At 35.9% G+C, this 26,263-nt stretch overlaps 1 protein-coding gene across 13 annotated transcripts in view; it reads right to left on the bottom strand.

Annotated features, from left to right (window-relative positions):
* The window catches only part of NFIB (nuclear factor I B), a 483,650-nt gene that overhangs the window by 43,687 nt on the left and 413,700 nt on the right, over positions 1-26,263 (bottom strand). For all 13 annotated transcript variants that reach the window (XM_025281515.3, XM_025281510.3, XM_025281512.3 and 10 more), the window contains 2 exons: positions 21,468-21,588; positions 18,587-18,705 (listed from right to left, as the gene is read on the bottom strand). In XM_025281515.3, the coding sequence (XP_025137300.1) occupies positions 18,587-18,705; positions 21,468-21,588 (240 nt within the window). The remainder of the gene's footprint in view (positions 1-18,586; positions 18,706-21,467; positions 21,589-26,263) is intronic.

Below are 26,263 nucleotides of genomic sequence, written 5' to 3'. Positions count from 1 at the left end.
ATTAACTCTTAGAAAAAGAAACGTAAGTTTCTGTTGACGGTTTACATTGTGCTTCAATATAAATTTTGAATAAAATTAACCTGAATAAATGAGTTTCTAAAGACTCCATACTACAAGCAATAAACCATGTACTGTACATCATTTAAAAGCAGTTAAATATGACCATAGTTTGGGAAGCAGAATAGAGTGTCATTCTGGTTATGTCATTTCCGGAGAAGATCAACCAAGGCTACGGCAACTACTATAACTATTTCGGGATTTTCATTAAACCCATGTGAATTTATGTGAGCCTTTTTTCATAAAGGGCCCATAAATCAGAGGTGTTTGTACAGAGAAGTTCAACAATATAGGTGATTATGTAATTTTTGAGAAATGAAGCCTTTGCAATTTTTTAGTCAAAATGATACACTTGCTTTACTGGGTAATTATTATAGATCCATTTATTTTACTAGTTTTCTTTAGGCATATACTGAATAATGATACCTTCATGTTCAAAACACACAGAGGAATTATAGAGGCCAGCACTACAGAAATAATAAAATTCACTCTTCAAATTGTAAAAGGGACCACAAACTGCCATCTTTTTTAAACTACAAAATTACCTTAAGGAAAAATAAGAATGTGAAGGTCCACTGTCTCTACTGAAACAATTTTTTTTTTTTAGAAACAGATAAAGACTGGTAGTATTAGAAAATAGCCTTAACTGCCTTTGTTTTGCCACTATGAGATCAATTGGGCTCATTAATCATCTCACACGCTAGTAAAGTAATGCTCAAAATTCTCCAAGCCAGGCTTCAGCAATACGTGAACCGTGAACTTCCAGATGTTCAAGCTGGTTTTAGAAAAGGCAGAGGAACCAGAGATGAAATTGCCAACATTCGCTGGATCATGGAAAAAGCAAGAGTTTCAGAAAAACATCTATTTCAGCTTTATTGACTATGCCAAAGCCTTTGACTGTGTGGATCACAGTAAACTGTGGAAAATTCTGAAAGAGATGGGAATACCAGACCACCTGACCTGCTTCTTGAGAAACCTATATGCAGATCAGGAAACAACAGTTAGAACTGGACATGGAACAACAGACTGGTTCCAAATAGGAAAAGGAGTACGCCAAGGCTGGATATTGTCACCCTGCTTATTTAACTTATATGCAGAGTACATCATGAGAAACGCTGGGCTGGAAGAAGCACAAGCTGGAATCAAGATTGCCGGGAGGAATATCAATAACTTCAGACATGCAGATGACACCACCCTTATAGCAGAAAGTGAAGAGGAACTAAAAAGCCTCTTGATGAAAGTGAAAGAGGAGAGTGAAAAAGTTGGCTTAAAGCTCAACATTCAGAAAACGAAGATCATGGCATCTGGTCATGGCATCATCACTTCATGGGAAATAAATGGGGAAACAGTGGAAACAGTGTCAGACTTTATTTTTTTGGGCTCCAAAGTCACTGCATATGGTGACTGCAGCCATGAAATTAAAAGACGCTTACTCCTTGGAAGGAAAGTTATGACCAACCTAGACAGCCTATGAAAAAGCAAAGACATTACTTTGCCAACAAAGGTCCGTCTAGTCAAGGCTATGGTTTTTCCAGGGGTCATGTATGGATGTGAGAGTTGGACTGTGAAGAAAGCTGAGCACCGAAGAATTGATGCTTTTGAACTCTGGTGTTAGAGAAGACTCTTGAGGGTCCCTTGGACTGAAAGGAGATCCAACCAGTCCATCCTAAAGGAGACCAGTCCTGGGTGTTCATTGGAAGGATTGATGAAACTCCAGTACTTTAGCCACCTCATGCAAAGAGTTGACTCATTGGAAAACACTCTGATGCTGGGAAGGACTGGGGACAGGAGGAGCAGGGGATGACAGAGGATGAGATGGCTGGATGGCATCACCGACTTGATGGACATGAGTTTGAGTGAACTCTGGGAGTTGGTGATGGACAGCGAGGCCTGGCGTGCTGCAATTTATGGGGTCGCAAAGAGTCGGACACAACTGAGCGACTTAACTGAACTGAACTGAGTCAATAAAAATATATTGGTGTACAGCATGTAGAATGCACTATACTTAAGGTGACATAAAATGAGCCCCCCTATTTCACAAAGGAGAAAAAAACCTCTCTGGCCTGAAGAGAGAATAAAAATAAAGGTCAATTATCTGGGAGAAGTAGAGTCACTAGCTATTACATTTTAAGCATGAATCAAACTCAGATTATTTTAATTTTATTTTAATGTCTGCAGTCCGACAGACTTCATGCCAAACTGAAAAATGATATCATTTCCATGTTTAGTGCTCTCATATTCTACAGAAAAAAAAATGTTTGAGGAATAGATACATAGGAAAGATGTTCTTAAGTGACCTTTCTGTGGAGAAAAACAAATGTCAAGCTTTTCACAATCTAATGTCCCTCAAGCAGGAAGAATCATACATAAAAAGATTATGTTGAAAATAAACTGAATAATAATAAAACTGAATAATATGTAAATATGTAATAAGTTGAATAACAATACATACATATTAATGTATATGTTGAATAATACATGAAATAAAGAAGTTGAAGAGAGAGCAAGATGATAAAAAAAGTTTATCTGGTTTTTCTTCTGGTGAGAAGGAGGCCGGAGCTGCTGGTAGCAGATGCGAGGGAAGCAAAAGACTATGAAGGCTTGAAACCAGACAAAGAAATTTAAATGTGATCTGGAAAGCAGCAATATAGAAATGAATTGATTTCAGAAGGGAAAAGTTTCCAAAACTCTTATTTTTTTCTCTTCCACAACTTGGCCATTTGATTGGTATTGGGTTAAACAAGAATTTCCTTTCTATACTCATTCTTAAATATTCCTCATTGTGGTTCTTCATAAAAAGAGTAGTTGGAATCATCTTCTTCAAATGGTATCTTCTTCATTTTAAGATCTAGCATGGTACCACATTTTTACATAAATATTTCCTTATCATTCTATTAAAGTTTAGCTAGGCTACTTTGTTTATGGTGTCTTGGAAGTGAAAAAGGCCACGGGGGATGTATTTCTAACTCAGCGGCTTTCCTAGCATATGATAGTCCCTTAGGCTAGGAAATTAGGTCATTCTGTCTTTTTATGCCATTTACAGAACAATATTTTATCCACTGAACTAACTTATTTTCAAGTAATCCCTCCTAAAGAACTTTGGACGTCTAGATTTCCTAATGATCTTTTGATTGTTTCTTATATTACTTAATCATTATTTCACTATTATTTTGTTATTGTTATTATATTATTATTTTGTACTTGTTACATCCATAGCATGCATCTGTATGCATCTCTGTGTATGTATACACACACACACACACGCATACATTTTGTAAAAAGTTGACTAATGTCTTACTACCTATAGAAGATGATTTTATCAAGGGCACAAAAAACGTGGAGGATAGATCATGCTACTCACAAAAAGAATTTTTTAAATCTAGAATTAAAAGAAGGAAGAAGAGGTAGAGCAGACATTGTGTCTAGGCAGTTTATTTTAGAATCTCTTGCATGTGAAAGAAGCTATCTGGTCGAACGATAACCAGTAGCGTTGGATGAGTGAAATAACCACAGTCGGTCTTAAAATGTATCATGAGTGGATAGACACCACCAGATGAGAAAGAACTGAATGTAAAGTGAACAGAAAGAACCAAATCAGTCACTGAGCTTCTAAGAAGTGTAAGAAAAGTGCAAGGCATAAAGTTCAAGATGTTAAACAAGACCACTTGTTCCTTTTGCTGGTGACACAGTTCAGCACAGGAGACAGACATCAACTATAGAAATCTACTAGATAATTCCAAGTGTGATAATACTGGGCTATAGAAAGGATTCTTCTAAATGGCAAAAAGCTAGGAGTCTGTTGCTTTTTAAAGGAGGTTCACATTGACAGTGTTCACCTTCAGTGTCCACACCCACGTTTACATTTATAACTGGACAATTAGCTATGGCTTTAGAAACCTATTGTGTAGTTAAATACATAATAAAAGGTCACCATGTAAGAAAAGGTTCACGAGGAATACTTCTGTAAGTTGGTTCATTTAGACTTAAGCATACCTTTAAATAAATATTTTGCAAAAGCATGTTTTCACATAAATTTTACTAGCCATACTATAATATTGTTGGCACTCTGACATACATACATCCTAAACCCTGATGTGTCATTCATTTCACAGTATCACTTCAAAGAGATAAAGGTATAAGCCAATAAAGTGGCTAGATCAACTCATCTCACAAGGTAATTTCATCTACAAAGGAAGAGCGTTGCTGTGAACCACAGCGTATGCACGTGACTCGTCGGCAGCTTGCACACATGGCGCCCCAGATGTAGATCTGTTCAAGTCAGCCCAAGGCAACAATTTTGATCAATTCTAATGTGATAAAATGCTGCAGGGAAAGTGTGCAGAAACGTGTTTACGTCAGCCCTTAATTAAACTGTTGTTCACTTCCAAAGAACCTTAGGAAACACTAATGAGACATGAGTTTTGGCAATTTCTTCATCAAAGCAAAGACCCCTTCCTCAGTCTGTAGCAGCCTGTCATCCAAGTCGCTCCCGGGATAAATGTCACTTGACACTCCAATCAGTTAGCCACCTGTTAGCAGAACTTCACCGAAGTCAACTAGTGATCTAGGGCAAGCTCAAACAGCCACCTTAACACGCGCCTGTCTGGGACACCTGCTCCTTCTTCACATACAGGAGAGCAATATGTTATCTTTTCCCATATGCTTCAGTAGGTGAATGTTACAAATCTAATTTCTATCACTTACAAGAAACCGTATCATTTTCTTTTTTTAAAAAAAATCCTATTCTTCTTCTCTGTATGACACGGTTTACAGGTTTACAACTATTTGAAGTCGATTATGTAAGATCACACACGAATTCTTGAGTGCCTATGAAGCTGTTCTTTTCAAGCATAGCATAACACTAAATTAAAATATATTAACTGTGCCATTCCTATGATTTACAAAAACATATTTCATTTAGTTAACAAAGAAGTACATTGCCTCAAAATCTTTTAAAATTCCAATCCTTTTATATCTTAGTAAGTTGTCTTTCTCATGTATCTGCTACACTTGTAAACAAGTCTAAAAGAATCCTCTAGATACAAATCACCTTTTGCTAACATCTGTTATTTTCCAGTATTTAATATTAAGGTATATTTTATTACTAGGTGCTTAAATAGCTATAATCATTGTTTAAAATGTCTCTATTTTACACATTATCAAGCTTCTGAGCAGATGTTACAGGATTCCTTTTTTTTTTTTTTTTTCTTTTGCAGAGGAAAGCTCAAGGTGCAATGAAACTTTGCCCCTTTGGAATAAGCATGACACAGATCAAAGAAGAAAAGTGCATTTGTGGGAAAACTTAGCTTAGGGAGTCCAGCGACTGGGATTTGATAAAATTGTATTATCTTGACAAGTCTTCCTAACTTAATACCTATCATAGTTTCCCAGGTTCCTTTATTTTTTTTTACAGGTTTTAGGCTTTCTAGAGTTTTAAGAAGCTTTAAAAATTTACACAAACTCTAGATATAGAAAATCTCTTCAGAGACCAAACTCCTTGTTGGAAGAAGGCAGAGGTGGTCAACACGTCCAACACTGAGGGTCTGTCTAACAACACAAAACGGAGTGAAATATGAATGTGAGCTAAACTGGGAAATTCCTGCTTCCCATTAAAATGGTGGGGTGAAAGCTGGGTGACAACGTGAAAAAGAAATGACCCATCTGTATAAAATAATAACGCTATTTATAATACATGAGATAATAAATGAGAGGCCACTAAATCTGGTGTGTGGGACGAGTTCAGGAGCTAGAAATCTGATACTTTTACTTCAGGCCATAAATCTAGAGTCAGTCCCAAGACAAGGAAACAGCCTGGGCCCTGTGCCCAGAGGACGGGGAGAAGGTAGGAAAGATGACTCTGCCAACTAAGCTCTAAAAGAGACCAGGGTTTCTCTTTCTCCATTTCTGCCTGGGGGTAAATCATGGGGAAGAGAGGAAAGCTTAGAGGAGAGGTTACTTATAACTGAAAAAGCGTTATGTAAAACACTGAAATTACCAAGCCCAGAGCTCTGATGTATTTATTTCTATTATTTCCCTGGGGGAAGCATACTGACCCTTATTTTCCTGTTTTACCTGTAGATCATGTAAAGATGTGGGGAAGTACCCAGAGGGAGCGTGTCTGGAGGACAAGGAGAGAGAATACTTAGGTGTCTTTACTTGAAGGTTGTGCACATTCCACTAGGTACCCTCTACATTTCCCTGTTTCCTCCACAAAGAAATGGGGTGGGGGCTCTCCTGGGTCCCAGGAAGCAAAGATATAATTGGATGCCCAATGGCTTAAAAGGAAGATAAATGAGAAAAAAAAAAGAGGTGCATGACTAGACTCATAAGGCATTGATTCACTGTTCTTTAAATACATGTCAGAGGACATGTTTCAAAATTGCTCATAGAGCCCTGTGCTCTGTCTAAATAGTATGGATATGACAGTGGAGTTAAACAAACCACTCAGGCACTGCTAGTGAGAATGTAAATTGATAAGATCTTTCCAGACTCTGTGCCAGTATTTATCAAAAGCCTTAGAAATGGACATAATATTTAACTCAGGAATTCTACAGTAAGAGTACATTTCATTGAGCATCTATCTATTAATTTGGTGACTTAACGCCAGGGAGTGTACTAGGTACAGGGCCACTAAAGTGAGCCAGACAGGAACAAAATGATGAGACTTAAGTACAAAGATTTGTATGCAATGATTTTTACTGTATCTTTATTAATTATATAGAAAGTTGGAAACTCTCTAAATATTCATGAGCAAAATAGACCTTTAAAACTGAATAGTATAGCCAAAGGGTAACATACGCTGTGGTCATACACTGTGTCATGCAGTGGAAACTGAATGACATGGCGTGAGTGCATGCTCAGTCGCTTCAGTCATGTTTGACTTTTTGTGACCCTACGGACTGTAGCCCTCCAGGATCCTCAGTCCATGGGATTCTCCAGGCAAGAATACTGGAGTGGGTTGCCATGCCCTCCTCCAGGGATCAATCCCAACCCGGATTGAACCAAGGTCTCCTGAGTCTCCTGCATTGCGACTGGATTCTTTACTGCTGAGCCACTGGGGAAGCCTGAATGACATGGTAACAAGCTATTATATTATAAATAAAAGACCAAAAAAAAGAAAACAATTTATAAAACAGCATATACAAGCCTGCTGCTGCTGCTGCTGCTAAGTCGCTTCAGTCGTGTCTGACTCTGTGCGACCCCAGAGACAGCAGCCCACCAGGCTCCCCCCTCCCTGGGATTCTCCAGGCAAGAACACTGGAGTGGGTTGCCGTTTCCTTCTCCAAATATACAAGCCTAATTTAGTGCAAAAAATTTACTTGAAATAGAATATATAGGTTATCCATAAAAAATATATATATAGAAAATAGACTGGCATATGTCCAAATATTAACATGAGTTATCTATACATGATAGAAGTATAGGTGATTTTTATTTTCTTGTTTATAATTGACAGTTTGTTTTTCAAATCTTCCACAAATAATTTTTACTTTTATAATAAAAATGGTAAAATACATATTTGGAGAAAAATACTGCCTGTAGCTCCATAGAATATTTTAAATAGTTCTCAAGGATGGGTGGACAATATCGGATATTGATAGTGTGCCAAACACTACACTGTAAGAAGGAAATGCCTCATTGGTCTTAGGTATTAGATGTTGCAAAAATGCAAAATGAAATGCTTCAATATAACATTTGTAATCTACTTGACTAAAGGTGAAATAATGAATTTTGAGAATGCAAGTGAAAAGAAATATCTGAATATCTGTTTCTAAGGACTCTTCTAAATGTAAAATTTTGTGATTCGGTGGCAAATATGAATAAGTCCTTCCCACACAATCCAAGTTAACAAAAGCTCTGAATGTTATGACAAAACCTAGGGACTTAATCTCCCTACAGTGGTTTGATGATGATGCCAGATGATTCAAAAAACAATTAGCTGCCATGTTAATTATCTCTCTCTCTCTCTCTCTCTCTATATATATATATATATTTGCCACACTCTAAAATAACTTTGGAAAATCAGCAAGCTACAGTAAGAGGAGATAAGATATCACCTTCAATTAGATTTGTCAATCTTTTTTTTTTTTAAGAAATAAGCTCTTTTTCAAAGGAGAAAACAGAAAATATGGTAATCTTCATGTTAAATATATGAAAATTCTTACTTTATATTTGAGTTATATAATCTTAACTACACTTGAGTATAATACTGTATCCTTGAGCAGTCTGAAAACTTTTGTGATAATTTAAGTCTCTCTATATAGTATATTCCAACCCAAGCCTGTAAGCAGCATGTTTCTACAAGTCTCTGTTTATCACAACTCTATTAAAAAAAAAAAGTCTCCAAGCTTCACCAACACCCAATGCCAAGTTAAAGCTCAAACCCCTCTGAAGCTCACAAACACCTTCCTGATACATAAAGAAAAAAAAGTCTTGAATAATGAGGAACAATGCTAAAAGAGTGAATACTGAATAAGTGAAAACTTCATTTTTAAAAGTACTTCAAAATACTTTTGTCCATTAAGCAATTTCATTTTAACAGACAGACAAGGATAAAGTGTCTTGAGTAATGCCAGAAAATCTAATTTTCAAGGAGGAAAAACACCAAACAATTATGCAAGATTTGGAGTATATTTTAGATGCTTATTAAATATTGGCATAGGTAAATAGCTGTTATTCGCCATGCCTCTGGGGAGAACTGCTTGGCTATAGAGGCTTATTAGTGTTAAGCATCTGAGAGCCATGGACTATAAAATAAAATCAATACCGTAACCTTAACTGTAAAAGTCAGAGAGATACTGGAAGAGTTCTAATTTAACAAGATTACAGATGACTTTTTAGAGAACATTTGGGGAAAAGCCATGCATTTAGAAACATTTATGCTGTAAGACATCTCAAGGTTGAGGTTGTTACTGATGGTGTTATTATACACACTGGTAATAGTTAGGGTTGATTTTACTGATGTGTTACTTTAGTGGATTTACAGGAAAGTCCTAGAAATGATTTGGAACTTATTTCAAATAAAATCATTAACCTGAGGTAGTAAACTAATTGCTTAGGAACAATTGTGATTTGATGTGGTTTAGTATAGCAGACAAAAAAATATCATGAAAATTATAAAGTCGTCACTTTGGCAGTTCAATGTAAATATGATTACTCTGCAAAATATTCCATTTCTCTTAATGGAAAAGTAGTCAAAACTGTTATAAATTGTAGTGTTTAAGTTCAATCTAAATCTATATTTTTCCTTTAACAAATGTAAATGAAGAAAAAAAGAACATCCTGTCAATGAAATTACTATGATGGCAAATTTATTATCCTAATGGTTTTAGAAAGCACGTGAAATTGATCAGTAACAAAACCTCTATTTAGTAATGGACCAATTACATTTGTGAGATAATGTCAATGAAACAGAATATTGTCACAGGATAATGGTCTCCTATTGCTACATCCCTAGTCATTTAGAGAAAATAAATGTTGCCGTCTGGCTGAGTCATTTATTTTCAAAGTAGGAGACACTGATCCCATAACAAGGTTCTGTTATAATAGCTCAGTCTCTCTCCATCATTTGTTGTACCAGAATGGTGCAGGACAAGGCATGTATTTGTAAGAACTGCACATTCCTCAGGTATAAGGCAAAACATATGATGCCTCCAAGCACCTACAGAGCCAATTATCATGTTATTCAATAAGAGTATTTAAAACAAACATCTAAAAAATAATTTAGGAAATTGAAAACCTTCAGAGTTTTCAAAAAGATTCAGGATAATGAAAGCTTAAAGACTCAAATATTAAAGATCTATAAAATGTCTGACTTCAATTAACTTAAAATCCAGAACATTAGAACACAGTGATACCTTAGTATCCAACTTTGCCGTCTCACAGATGAAAAAACTCAGTTTACTGACATTCAGTGATTTGTCTAAGGCCATACCACTGTTTACAATTTCCTGGTCAATTAAATGTAATTCTTAAATTTTGATACACCTAGCTCATTTCAAACTGAATGCATATCACACACCTCTACTAAAGACATTCTAGACTTTAGTATTATTTATTAACAACATCTTATTATCAGAAGGAAAAGAGACGCTTAAGCTGAGTTCAGCCCAAGGACTGTATTCATGAATCCCTGAAGTTTGTACATTCTTCCGTCATTATGGCTGTTTTGTAATGAAATTTCGTTTGTGTAAGGAAAAGAAAAACTGTCACATAGGTTTGGTAAACAATCTGCAAACCCATGAACATTCCTGACTGACTTCTTTGGAAGGCAGTATATATAGTAATAATGAGTATGCATTCAGTAACTGAAGAGACAAGGGCTCCGTTCTACCTCTGCTATTTATGATCTGTGTTTCTATGTCAGATTTCTTAACCACTGTACTAATGGGCTTAACAAGCTGTGGAAAAAAAATGTTTGTTTCTAAAGAGGGTTGAAAAGAAAAATATATCTAAAGCCTTAGCTCAATCCTAAAGGGAGTAAATGCTCAATAAATGGTAGTCACAAATGGCAGAAGGGTCTGGTTTTCCTCATTTATATGTGTTTTCTGAACAGAAAAATTAAATTTACGTGGTTTCTTCAATAAATAAATGATATATAAAAGGGAATAAATAGTTAATAGAACAATTATAGGCTAAAGACTGTTTGAAAATACAAGTATGGTACATGGACTGTTTTGGATCGTTATTTAAACAAACAGCCTATAACATATTTTGGGGAATTCACACATGAGTAATACAGTACATATTAAGGAATTATTTTTGTATTTGTTAAGTTAATAATGATATGGGGGTTGTATTAAAAACAAAATTAATTGTCTATTAGAAACTTAAGTATTCACAAGTAAAATGACACAAAGTCTGGGATTGACTTTAAGATACTAAAAAAAAAAAACCTGGGCGATACTAAATGAAACAAGATGGGCAAAATATTGATGACAGTTAAAGCTGAAAATGGTACATGGAAGCTCACTTTAAGATTCTTTCTGCTTTTGACATTCTCTATAACAAAACGTTTTTTTTTTTAACTTTAAATAGCATGCTTAAATATTCAAGCCAGCTCTCCTCCACATTTATCCATTGAAAGCACTCATATCTCCTTTTTTTTTCCCTAGTTCAGAAACTTTATCATGGCACAAAGTGTAAGGGTAAGAGGTTTTTTAAAAAAGAAGATATAAATTTTACCACCTCAAAATTGTTTTGACAATTCTTCTAGAACCTAAAAATTCATAAATTCACCTCTACTTTTATTCTAGTTCTATAAGGTTTAACAGAACCTTCCATGAAGCTCCCTATGAGAACTGTCCAACTGCCAACACATGTTAAGCAGTGTTCAGATTCTCCTAGTCCATTTCTCCCTACATAGGTTAAGTTATATTGATTCCTTGGTGGGTGGCAGGATAACAGAAAAATTAAAAAAAAAAAATAGCCTTTGAAAAAGAAGACTAAGGCTCTGGTCTTAATATGTAGACACTCCAGAAGAGACAGCCTCTCATACTTAAATGGAGTGTGTGTGCTCAGTGACTACCGCTGCTGCTGCATCACTTCAGTCGTGTCCGACTCTGTGCGACCCCAGAGACGGCAGCCCACCAGGCTTCTCTGTCCCTGGGACTCTCCAGGCAAGAACACTGGAGTGGGTTGCCATTTCCTTCTCCAATGCATGAGCTGTGTCTGATTCTTTGTGACCCCAGTAGCCCACCAGGCTCCTCTGTCCATGGGATTTCCCAGGCAAGAATACTGGTGTGGGTTACCATTTCCCTCTCTAAGGAATCCTCCTGATCCAGGGATCAAACCCGTGTCTCCTGCATTGGCAGGCAGATTCTTTACCACTGAGCCACCCAGGAAGCCTGGGTTGCTTACCTGTAAATAAGGAGTTTCAAAGTAAAGAAGCATCCTGCAATGTGGGAGATCTGGGTTCGATCCATGGGTCTGGAAGATCCCCAGGAGAAGGGAAAGCCTACCCACTCCAGTATTCTGGTCTGGAGAATTCCATAGACTATTTAGGAGAAAAGGAAAGATATACCCATTTGGATGCAGAGTTTCTAAGAATAGCAAGGAGAGACAAGAAAGCTTTCCTCAGTAATCAATGCAAAGAAATAGAGAAAAACAATAGAATTGGAAAGACTAGAGATCTCTTCAAGAAAATCAGAGATACCAAGGGAACATTTCATACAAAGATGGGCTCAATAAAGGACAGAAATGATATGGACCTAATGGAAGTAGAAAATATTAAGAAGAGGTGGCAAGAATACACAGAAGAACTGTACAAAAAAGATCTTAATGACCCGGATAACCACAATGGTGTGATCACTCACCTAGAGTCAGACATCTTGGAATGCAAAGTCAAGTGGGCCTTAGGAAGCATCACTATGAACAAAGCTAGTGGAAGTGATGGAATTCCAGTTGAGCTATTTCAAATCCTAAAAGATGATGCTGTGAAACTGCTACACTCAATATGCCAGCAAATTTGGAAAACTGAGCAGTGGCCACAGGACTGGAAAAGGTCAGTTTTCATTCCAATCCCAAAGAAAGGCAATGCCAAAGAATGAGCCAACTACTGCCCAATTGCACTCATCTCACACGCTAGCAAAGAAATGCTCAAAATTCTCCAAGCCAGGCTTCAACAATACATGAACTGTGAACTTCCAGATGTTCAAGCAGGATTTACAAAAGGCAGAGGAATCAGAGATCAAATTGCCAACATCCACTGAATCATCGAAAAAGCAAGAGAGTTCCAGAAAAATATCTACTTCTGTTTATTGACTATGCCAAAGCCTCTGACTGTAGATCACAACAAACTGTGGAAAATTCTGAAAGAGATGGGAATACTGGACCACCTGACTTGCCTCCTGAGAAATCTGTATGCAGGTCAGGAAGCAACAGTTAGAACTGGACATGGAACAACAGACTGGTTCCAAATCGGGAAAGGAGTACGTCAAGCCTGTATATTGTCACCCTGCTTATTTAACTTATGTGCAGAGTACATCATGAGAAATGCTGGGCTTGCTGAAGCACAAGCTGGAATCAAGATTGCCAGGAGAAATATCAATAACCTCAGATATGCAGATGACACCACCCTTACGGTAGAAAGTGAAGAAGAACTAAAAAACTTCTTGATGAAAGTGAAAGAGGAGAGTGAAAACGGTGGATTAAAGCTCAACATTCAGAAAAGGAAGATCATGGCATCTGGTCCCATCACTTCATGGCAAATAGGTAGGCAAACAATATAAACAGTGTCAGACTTTATTTTTTGGGCTCTAAAATCACTGCAGATGGTGACTGAAGCCATGAAATTAAAAGACGCTTGCTCCTGGGAAGAAAATTATGACCAACCTAGACAGCATATTAAAAAGCAGTGACATTACTTTGCCAACAAAGGTCCATCTAGTCAAAGCTATGGTTTTTCCAGTAGCCACGTATGGATGTGAGAGTTGGACTATAAAGAAAGCTGAGCAGCAAAGAATTGATGCTTTTGAACTGTGGTGCTGTAGAAGACTCTTGAGAGTCTCTTGGACTAAAGGAGATCAAACCAGTCAATCCTAAAGGAAATGAGTCCTGAATGCTCACTGGAAGGATTGATGCTGAAGCTGAAACTCCAATACTTTGGCCATCTGATGCAAAGTACTGACTCATTTGAAAAGACCCTGATGCTGGGATTGAAGGCAGGAGGAGAAGGGGACGACAGAAGATGAGATGGTTGGATGGCATCACTGACTCAATGGATATGAGTTTGAGTAAGCTCCGGGAGTTGATGATGGACAGGGAGGCCTGGAGTGCTGCAGTCCATTGGGTCGCAAATAGGTGGACACAACTGAGTGACTGAACTGAACTGAACTGATACAGTCTACGGAGTCACAAAGAGTTTGGACAGGACTGAGTGACTTTCACTAAGGCTTCTAATAATCCATGTTCTTATGTCTGAAAAATCAACTTCCTACTGTATATGATATTGGTATCATAATAACAATAGAAATGGGGTTTCCAAGCTACTTCAAAATAAACTTAAATAGGAAATCAGTGCATAATGGATTTGAAATAAAACCTTTTTCCATTTCAAGAAACTCTTCAGGGCATCTATGATAATGAAGCACACTGTACCTCATGGGTTTTCCACACCCCTAATTTAGGCTGTGTTCCCCCAATCTAGAGGCGCAGCATCACACACAGCAAGTTATTTTTTTCAAACCAATTATCCATGGTGGCTTTTCTGCAAAATGCTGTATTTTCAAATTATTAAGGCTCCAGAGAACAGAAGTTGAGTATCACTTCCCACTTATAAGTAGCATTGTCTCTTCTAACATGTACACAGGTTGTGCTCCATCCAAAACACGTGAAAAGAGCACACACATCTGTTAAGTAGTAGTCAGTATAAGGATTCTGATGAAAGCCTCACCAACAACATACTGTTTTCCTTTCTGTTTGAAAGATATTCATAATGCAATTTTTCTTTTTTTTTTTACTTTAGTTCTCTAAAGAGGATCTTTATTATCAGTATATTAATCAATTGTGCAATTATATGACTTAATTTATAATTAGATTTCTTTTTTATTTTATTTTATTTTTAAACTTTACAATATTGTATTGGTTTTGTGGTTGAAGAAGATGACAAAGACTGTGATGAAGGCTGCACCAGGCTTTGCCCTCTAATAACATGATGATATAAGGAGATTCACTGCAAGTTCTGTAAGAACTGTAAGTTCTTGATTTTTGGTATTTTTTTTTAATAATAAGCTGAACAACAACAACAACAAAAAATCTAAAATGATGAAAAGCACTATTCAAGAAACTAACTTGTCAATAGCGGTAAAAGCAGTCACGCAGTTTAAGACTAGGAAATTCAAAACAGAGACCAAGCAAGAAAAAAATATTCTAGAATCTAGGAAGACAGTGTAGTAGCAGCTGTACATCCCTTTGTTACTGCCCCAGTTTTCTTTTTTCTTCCTTTATATATAAAAGAATACAAAGCTAAAACATAAATATTATATAATATAAATGCTGCTGCTGCTAAGTCGCTTCAGTCGTGTCTGACTCTGTGTGACAGCCCATCAGGCTCCCCCGTCCCTGGGATTCTCCAGGCAAGAACACTGAAGTGGGTTGCCATTTCCTTCTCCAATACTTGAAAGGGAAAAGTCAAAGTGAAGTTGCTCAGTTGTGTCCGACTCTTAGCGACCCCATGGACTGCAGCCTACCGGGCTCCTCTGTCCATGGGATTTTTCCAGGCAAGAGTACTGGAGTGGGTTGCCATTGCCTTCTCTGAATATAGATGCTAGCAAATTTAATTTCTGCACTATTTATCAGAAGAAAATTAAGCAAATTATAAAGTTTCCTACAAAATGTTTAACACTATTAAGCACTGTTCAGTTTTAAAATGTTCTATATTCTACAAAACTAAAAATTACAATGATTTTATGAAATGTAACTTTTTTGCATTCTGGAAGACAAAAAATATAACTATGTAATATGCTAAAATAAAAACACTTTTTTCATTAAATTGTTAAAATTACAGGACCGTTTCTCATTGCATGAATTTAGATCTTATAAAGTTTTGCCTAGTTTTTAAAAATGACATGAGGATAATCATTTTCTGGTGAATATATCCTTTATTTTTATCTACCTGGAATAAATCTCAAAGGTTTAGGTTCGTGGTTCAGATAATAAGGAAAGGTGGAACGACACATACTGTCCATAATTTTACTATCTTTGATTCACATAGTTCACTCACTTTTGTTAAGGACTATGGCAAGTGTAGATTTTAGTGCAAAATTGACATGAACAGAATAAGGCAGATGCAGGAAATAATTAACAGTAAATTTTAAACATTTCTGCCAATTATAAACACAAGTATATTTTAAGCGACCAGTAAGTAGTCACTGAATACTAATTAGTGCAGGGTTTTTAGACATGTACTAAAGCCATTACAATTTCAAGTGGTACTCAATATGCCCTTTAGAATACTCCCTTCAAGACGACAGGCAAGTGTGACTAAAGAACCTGTGAAGATGGACAAGAACAACCATGAGGCATTTTATTTTGCAAATCTGAAGAAAGCAATTTTCACCGAACAAAAGGACTGCATTTGGTTTAGGAAATTTATAAAGATAGCACTATCCTGGCCTCATGTTTTCATTACAGTTGACATCTTCTTCCCACAGTGGCTTATTGTGCACATTACAAAATCTTCAGGGTCTCAGAATTAAAGTGACACATTTTTTTTTAAGCACGTGTGAAAATGAATCATTCTTCCTTACTCTTAATATAATATGCCTTTACAGACTTCTCCAATAATTCTAGTCATCTTGACAAAAGAAAATCACCAAGACAATACGATGATTTTACAAAGAGAAAGAATGACAGTTTCCCTTCTACTTTTCAAAAATGTTTTACAATATGATTTGAAATTGGCTTTATTCAACAGGCTGAAAGAGGAAGCAACTCTTACAGAGTGACACTGTCTGTAATAAAGAACACCTACACTTCTGCACAACACATTCATTGCCACACATTCACAATGTTATTGTTATTACCATTAGAATCTTTTCCAGAACAATTTTCTGACGAGGAAAATATGGCTTTGTTTAGAAAAAGCTGACAATGTCAGTAAAACAAGTAATAAAATATAAAGGGTTGAGGGTTTTGCTTTTATTCTTACTTCTGCAAGTCTGATGAAGGCCCTGTTATTTCTGGCCTTCGCTAATGAGACTGGTGTTTCGCCTATCAGTGGTCCACGTAGCCAGCAAACATCTATTTGCCTCTGCTGAGCCCCAAGTGTTGCACAGGGTTCCTAGGCTCTGAATACACAGTAGCCAAAACAGATCAAGTCTCTGTCCTCACAATGCAGACACATTCAGACAATTAATCCCATAAGCAAATACGGAACAACATACTATGAGTACAGTGAGGGAATAATACTAGGTTTCAAACTGAAATTCCTCCATTTAGGCTGGGACATGAAAAATGACCAAGAATTTGCCAGATGAAGAGTCAGAAGAGGAGCGTTCCAGAGGGCATGGCTTATATGAAGGTCTTGGGTGTTACACTTCCAAATCTAAACAAAGCAGTAGGCTCGAGTGCAAGAAGGAAGCAGACAGCCCCCGCTTAGACTGGAGCAGTGGTCAGAGGCCAGAGGACCACAAAGATCTGTGAATCATGTGAGGGAGTCCTGATTCTCTCTGAGGAGAAGCAGGACGTAACTGCAGCAGGGGAGTGATATGACGTTATATTTTAAAAGATGGTTCTGTCTACAGAATAGACTGGGGAGGTAGGGTAGGAGCTCAGAGCCCAAACTCTTCGGCTGATTTTCAAATCCTTCCTTAAAATGACGGCCCATTATTTCCATTCACACAAACAGCAGCCAGCCACAGGGCACACACACAGCCATTTGGAAACTCACTTCCCCACCTCAGTGCTTGCCTATGCTTTTGTCTTCATCCACCCTGCCCCCTGCTTTTTTAGTTAAAATCTCAGCATGCTAAAGGAGACCCACCCGGCTCCACCTGATTCAATGTCAATTCCTCCGTGAAGACTATTTCACCATTCTTTAACTCCTATGGCACTCAGTAGAAAAACATGGAGCAGCAGAAAGGGAATCCTGAATTTTGGCTTTAACTGCTAAGCTTCAGGGCTATTTGGTTTCCTGAGATTACTGGACATGCAACTCCTCAATCCTCAGATATACTTGCCCAGGTTATGGACTGAAAACCACTTTTTTCTTTTTACATTTTTAATTAAATGGAGAATTTTAAAGACAATTTTCAAATACACTTTGTTCTGCTCTACAAGTCATTTTTGCACACATACCAACAAAGATTGTTAGCTAATCTTTGTTTCCATGTTTAATTATCTCCCTCTAACCGTGGCAAAAAGGCATGAGTATACCTGATGAAATATATTTAACCCAGTAGACTTTAAGAAAGAAAAAGAACAAAGTATGAATTTAGAGAGTCAAAGAATACCTATTTCTGATATTTATATTTTTTCCTAGAGCTGCCCTAGAGTTAGGTTATAGTTTCATCTAGAAGAAATAACTGGATTGACTCAGACACCAAGTGTCTAACATCATACTTTTATTTATTGTTCACGTTGCACCTACTTCCAAAAGAAAGCATGGCTTCCTTTAAACGAGAACTTTCAGTAACTGGCACCTGAGAACCGCTTCAAGTTTGGCTCCACCTTAAAATACCCCATATTAAGAGGAACAAACTGATCTGACTGAATTAGAATTTATGCCTGCTATAATCCAACCAACTAATATGGCCAGACCATCATCAGTCACACACATACTGAGATTTCTAAAAGATTATTCTAAAAAAAAAACAAACAAAAGTTCAATTTCAAGAAACAAATATATGGGAATTTTGTAACTTCAATAACATTTTATCAGTACATGACTTTAAAAATAATTGTACTGCAATCATTTCATGAAGAAATATAACCCATATTGATTCAATTATGAAATTTTGACTAAATGAAACTTATGGAAGGAGCTGACATTTTCCTCCACCGTCCCTAGAGGCAACTCCTTGTTACTCACCTTGATCTCTTTCGTGCCATGTTCGACTTCCAGCAGCTGGTGAATTCGGAGAGGGATAAAAGTCTCCTGTAGGACTTGGTTCCATATTTTCATCTATGGATATAGTTTTGGGTCTTTTGCTGTTAAAATATGACAACAGTTAATGGGAACTCTAGGAAGATGCGTAGCACCTGAAAGTTTATAATCTATGAATATCCTTACTGGAGAAATTTCCACAAACACAAGTAATAATATCCCAGAAATAATGGTGAGTATTCAAGACATCAATAGGAGTAGCAAACATTTCCAGTTTTATGTATCATTTATTATAACAGAGTAGAACTGTATTTGTGTAATAAATAGGATGTTTCTGATATTTACCTTTTGAAATATATTTCCAGTAGTAAAATATTGTTTTTGGTAGTTAAAAAGTGAATTCTTAATGTGATATGTGTACTAACTTAAAAACTATTATTAAGATCACACCTAACTCATAATTATTATCAATATTAATAACGTTCATTTGTAGGGCACTTGCCATTAACAATGTAATCCTTTCATATGAATTCACAGATAAGTAAGGTCCATAACCTTTCTAAGCTCAATTTAATTATCTGTAAAATGGAAACAATAAAACATTGCTCAAAGGGGAATTGTAGGGAGGATTAAATGAGTTATTAAATATAAAGCTCATACATTTAGTGGCTGGCACTTATTAAATAGTAATTATTAGTAGTAACCCTATAATTAATAATATTAAAAATTTATAGTACTTCACTGATTATAAACTGTTTCATATATTCTTATTTACCTTTTCCTTAAAAAATAAAGTTGTAGATCCTTTACTCTTAAGGTCAACCATGAAAATCATCATCGCCAAATTCAAACCCAATGGTATACTTCCAAAATAATATATTTTAATAAAGAAAACATGGTTTTATCACAATAACTAAGAAAAATGAATATTTAGCCATGATTAAAAATCTATTCTATGCCACATGCCATATTGCTTAATATATGCCTTCATATATCTCCACCAATATTGTATTAAACAGTTAGTTATGAATATGAAAATGGATACTGTTTCCTTAAATTAAAAAAAAAATTCTTATTCACACCCATGCAGGTAAAAACTAAAAAAAGGAAATCTTCTGAATAAACTTGAGGTTCTGATAAAAAACCTAATGTCGTAGCATTTCAGAGTTGTACCTGACTTTAGAAGCCACACACATAATCCAATCCTCCATTTTATTACAAGTAGGGAGACAAATTTGAAGCGAATCAATTGTCCAGAGCATGTTAATTATAGCAGCCTGACTTCTTAGACTGTACTCTTTCAACTCATAGATACATTTGTGATTAAGATTTGACTCACAACTCCCAAACTATTAACATTATGTAGAAGATGGCAATTTCTATTAGTGCTAAGTCACAGTGAGAATAAATAGTAGATATTTAGTTTCTTTCTACGGTATCCAAAATTAGAATGCATTTTTTAACCCCTCCTTCAATCTAATTCTTTCATCTGTGAATCAACAGTAAATACAGGAAAACTTGAACTGAGGGAGAAAAGATTTTCATAAGGAAGTAAAAGATAAATGTTTTTTAAAACTTTTTTATTCTAAATGACATAGTATTGTATTTAATACTGAATAATCATGAGGAAAGAGCCAGGTGGACAAGATACCAATCCAGCATATAAAATAAAAATATTACTATTCACATTTTAAATTTAGAAAAATCAAAGCATTTTAAACAAATTACCATATCACAGACCATTTTAATAATAAACCTAAATACTTGCTATGAAATCTTACTATAGGAAAACAGTTTGATCATAAATGACACACAATTAAATTAGCTAATAAATGTACAAATGTGCACAGCCCCATAATTAATCCAAATGCAATTAATTTTTGTTACTGAGACTAGCATAGGAAAATGGTTATCCAGATTTTTTTATTTTTTAAAAATTGATATTATAAAATACATGTTTTGCTCTGGAATTCATGTAGGATCTTTTATCTGATCATGGATATTTTTAATGCTCTGAAAGTGAGATTCGTCTTTCTGTATTGAAGATTCAACCTGCAGAATACCCAATAAAGCTACAATATCTGCTTATCTTGCCTTCTCGTTCACTCAGCCCTCTTCTATCATTCTATGGTAAAGGAACATATCATGAAATTCTAATGTACAATAACTTTCCAAGCTAATTTTCCCTCATTTAAATAGAAGATTTCCTTTTAAACTCCTGAAGGTTAAAATTAGAAGGTCGAGAGAGAAAAATGAGAATGTCAGCAGAGAACCAAAAGACAAAGTCACCTCACTGTAGCTCTTTCCCACCTGGTTCAGCCAAATCTCAGAGCAGGTAATACTTTCACTGGTAACTAAAAGTTAACTAAATTATTCAAAGAGCATCAATTGAAGAACTCGGCAAACCTGTGGCCTAGAATAAGGCCTTTTAAAGTTAAATAAATGACACATTTTATTTTTCACTTCATTATCCCCAGTTTGGACATGGTATTAGGATAAAACTTGAGTAGATCAATCCTAAACCAGGGCAACATCATTTTTAAGGTCACCAAAAGAATTACATGACTTGTGAAATTACAATACTTCATAGAAGATAAAAATCATGTTAATACCTTTTCATAGTTCCCTTGTCCCCCTACTCCCGAAATGATTGTTTAAAATGCTCTGAACAACAATTACACTTAACTTTCAAATTTCAAAATAAGTTTAACCAAGAAAGAGTAAAACTCTGAAAAATCAGCAAAAAATCTTGAACTTTTTGTTTTATTTCCACACTGTTTACCGGCAAACCTATCTATGTGCATGTCTCCCTACCTACCTATTTGCATACCAGACTGAGAAGAAAAGCAGTTCCTCTTTCAGTTACCTGCTTGGTGGAGAAGACAAAGACCTCTGAAGATTGACCCCCGAGTTCATGTCATGATAGTATGGTTGGCTTGGGATTTCTCCAATTGGAAAGTTGACTCCAGTTCCCTGGGTTATGGGCGCTGAGGAATAAAACAACAAAAAGAGCATTGGGAATGGCATTTACTATTGTCATCTCTATTCAGATATAATAACCTCATATTTTGCATGCCTCTGGGCAAGGATGAGAGGAATTCTCTTTACCTTAAGACTCTAGTATCAACCGTCCACTGGTTAAGACTTGCAAACATCCTCACTATGCCAGTGTTGAAGTGTGGACACTCAAGGCACCAAGACGGCCGTCACTGGTTACCCCTTCCTCTACTTGCACTGCCCAAGCCTCTTCATTCAGTCCTTACTGTTAGCCGTCTCTACATCTGCCATCCCACTAGTCTATGGATGCGCCACAGGGAACAACACATGCTGATTATCGCTCAGGACAAAGCAAGGCCCTTTGTACTAACTCAGCTCTTAAAAATCAAATTATTGTTAAATAAAAATAAAAATTAAATTAAATCAAATTAAAAGTTCCATAAAAAGATTATTTTATAATAATATTAACATTAATATTAAAGCACATTAGAGATCATATTTCTAATATTTGATATAAAAATAATTATTGTATTAGGGCAAGTATATAAGTAAAATTGGCAAATATGAAATAAAAGTCAAGATTTCTTTTTCCAAAATACATATTCGGTTTCATATATGAATAGGAAGTACAGTTTTACTTTATGTCTTGTTTTTTAAAAAGTTTATATGTTCAACTTCATAAGTCATTTAAAATATACTCATGGAGTTTTATACTTTAAGGTATAAATCAAGAAGTCTTTTTGAGTTTGCTGATATATTGTGAACTGAGATTTTTGATGTAAGTATTGGTTGTCATACCATGGATTACAGCTTTCTAAATTTTTAAAATTGGTTTCTAAACTTCTTGAATAAATCTTTCAGGCAGCACATTGTGTTAGAATGAGGAGAGTACTGGGAAATAGACAACATTTTATCTCCCTCTGCCATTTATGTGCTATAAACCTCAGTTTCCTGAACTATAAAATGAGAATTATAATAAGCTATCACATATGACTATTTTGAGGATGAAATGAGGTAAGGAGTGATAAAAGTCTATCATGATGCCTAGTGGATAACAGATATTCAACAAGTGTGAGTTCTCTTTTCTTGCTTTCTCCCCCAAAACTCTTCCCTGGCAACCTACAGTGGTTAGCAAAGATGAAACGGTCCAAAAACCTATGAAAAGCAGTAAATAGGTACAAATGAATGGTACAAATGAATCTATCCACTGAAGGTCTGTGCAATCAACAAGTTATTGTATCCATTACTGACAGGTGCTGAAAGGGACACAAACCAGTCTAAGATATAAGACAGTTCCTGTCCTTAATAAGACACATTGGGCAGCAAGCTGGGTAAACAGAACACTCACGAAAAGCACAGAAATACAAGCATCATGCAGATTATAGTGAAACTTCCACAAGAATGACATGATCAACAAATGCTATAGGATTTCAAGGGAAGAAGAATCCGATATAAGCTTGAATGGTCCAAGAAATCTGCAGAAAACCACAGCTGGCCCAGAGCTCTAGAGGATGAGGCGGGTACTCAAAGGAAGTTACTCTAAATAGCAGTTGCTAAAAGAGCAAGGTCATGGGCAGAGATGACATGCAAGGTGGAGACCAGCCAGGTTGGTGTCAAAGGACAATGATTAAGAATAAATTCTATTTCTTCACCTGTTTTCACCAGGCCTTCAAGATCATCAATGAGGGAAAGTGTATCCTAGCCCATGGCAACAAAACTCTAGAGCCTCTGAGATTCACACTACAACAGAGAGTCCACTTAATCTTCCCCTTTCTCCAAACTAACCTCATGTTGAGTATAAAATTCCAAAGGGACCGTTGATTTTCAAGGGATTTTTCTTACCTAGAATTTTCAATAGACATCTGAAATGTGTTCACTATCAGTTGAATTGTATTTCAATATCAGGCAGGCCAAGACTAACAACATATTTTTTAAGAAAATGTGATTAGAAGGTACACGCTTTATTGCAGAGAAATAATCAAGGAATATACAATGGATAGCTCTATTAAAAATTAAGTCAAAATAAATTAATACATACAAGATTAGCCTCAGCTCTAAAGATCTGCAGTTTCTGCCTGCTGTTAGGTTGTTCATATTACATAATATGATTTAGCCTCATTTTATATAAAAAATACTAGTTTTCAATGTATAACTATGCCTAATGGCTTCAGTTCTTTGGACAGTTAAAATGTAGTTGCTTGTTGTGGCTTGAGGTACACCAGAGGTTAAAAAAATGCAAGGTAAGAAATCCCACAATAACCACATGCTTTAAAGTTTATTATTAGAACCATGTTCTACGTGACATTGGAAAGCAGAGTAGTGCTGGAAGGAGGCATTTGAGGGGCTCAGTGAAAGTAAAACAATCTGTTTGGCTTTCGATGGTAATAATGGATACAATTCAAAGAACTGAGTTACCAACAGGAAACTTACATGTTATATCTTATATCAATTAGCTGCAATTTATTAAGCTCATGCAATATTTAGACAAAGATTTGTAGTTCCTATTTAATAAACATATGGCATGACAGTCAACACAGATTGCTTGACCATAAGCATACTAGGTATAATTTATAGGAAAATGACAATTACAGATCTTTGGAAATATTATTTTTTTTAATAAATTTTGTACCAGAAGGATTATTTCAAAATATCAAGGAAGCAACACAAATAATTTATTTACAAATATTGTATAATCTCACTTATACGTGGAATCTAAACAAACAAAAAACAAGCTCATAGGAAAGTTTACTAGAGGTGGGTATTAGTGGGGAGGGAGAATTGGAGGAAGTTAGCACAAAATGTACAAACTTCTAGATATAAAATAAATAGATACTGGGGATGTAATGTACAAAACAATGACTATAGCTAATGTAGTGTGTATATATATATAATATATATATAAATATATTAAATTTAATATATTTATATTAAATATAAATATATATAAAGCAGTTAAGAGAGTAGATCCTAAGAGTTCTCATCACAAGGAAATAACGTTTTCTCTTTTTCTCTTTTTTGACAGCTGCATGACTGCATGAGATGACAGACATTAACTAAACTTACTATGGTATTTCACAGTACATGTCAGTCAAGCAATTATGCTATATACCTTAAAATTATACAGTGCTACATGTCAACTAGTCTCATTAAAACTGGGGCAGGGGTGTGTGGACAGAAAGTAAAGCTTTAGTCATGGCTTAAGAAAAACAAAACAAAAGCATTTTGTCTACAGATTTACACACAAGCAATGTAAAATTTAGTGTAGATTTTGACACTAAACGGGAGATTACAGAAATTAAAGTAGATTAATAATGAACACGGCCAAATTCTAAAACAGCACATGCACAAAATTTATCTAATGACAAAGTGTATAAGAACTTCAAGTCCCAGCAGATATGCCTATTTAAAAGCCTCGGGAAAAACTTATATCAGATGCAAAGATCATTGTTAGCACCTCTCCCAGAGAGCAGCAAGGGGCCTTAAGGCTGCAAATCATGTTTAAGAGGCTGCCAATACCCTCTTAGAAACCAAGCTCAGAAGAACCTCAGATTCTAAGGGTTAGAGGGCAACCCTTAATCTCTCTTATTGTTCTCCTCACTCCAAAAGCTGATCCTAAATCAACTTTTAAGATGGAGATAATATTGTTCACCAGAAAGATCACTATCCTAAAATTGAACAACTTCATTAGCTAAAGTCAACATTCACATTAGAGGGTCATACCAGAGTAAAACCCCAGAGGACAGAAACCATTAACATATCGTAAACCCTCAAGAAGTCAGAATTCATGATGTACAGCAAAAGGGTTGTGCTGAAGTTGATGTTTACTTAGCAAAACCTATTTCATAAACAATGAAGTTCAATTGTATAAATAAGGTTATAATGTGGATATATTAAACACTTAGGAGAATAACTTCTCAAGCATTTCAGAGACACCTATTTACATATGGGATAGAAAATGTTTGCTGAATTAATTAGCTAATGAATGAATATAGATAATTAACATACTAATTACAAATCAGTAATGTTTGTTATAACAGATAACTTAAAAATCTCTAAGAGATGAGAGTGTGATTTAAGAAAGAATGAATGATGTATGTTAAATTTACCTCACTTCTGAACTGTTATAGAAATATATTTTTTAAGTTTCAAATTAAGATTTCTCACAGTATCAATCTTCTCACAGTATCAATCTGGGTTTTGATAAAGTTCTCATATGGCTCTCCCATAGCATCTAACATAATGTTACCTCTGCTGCTGCTGCTAAGTCACTTCAGTCGTGTCCAACTCTGTGCGATCCCATAGACGGCAGCCCACCAGGCTCCCCCGTCCCTGGGATTCTCCAGGCAAGAACACTGGAGTGGGTTGCCATTTCCTTCTCCAATGTTACCTCTGCTAAGTCGCCTCAGTCGTGTCCGACTCTGTGCGACCCCATGGACGGCAGCCCACCAGGCTCCTCCATCCATGGGATTTGCCAGGCAAGAGTACTGGAGTGGGGTGTCATTGCCTTCTCCAATGTTACCTCTAATGAGGAACTAATAATATTTTCTGACAGATAAAGCTATTATCCTTTTAAGAAGGATAGAAATATAAAACTGAGAAAATTACAAATTTAAACAAATAATTTCATAAAGTCTCATAACTGTAGCAGCATAGCCTCTCTGCTAA

Source organism: Bubalus bubalis, chromosome 3 (genome assembly GCF_019923935.1).
Source record: "Bubalus bubalis isolate 160015118507 breed Murrah chromosome 3, NDDB_SH_1, whole genome shotgun sequence".
Taxonomy (NCBI): Eukaryota; Metazoa; Chordata; class Mammalia; order Artiodactyla; family Bovidae; genus Bubalus; species Bubalus bubalis.
Note: the sequence above shows the minus strand (reverse complement) of the source record. Positions and strands in the feature narration are given on the sequence as shown.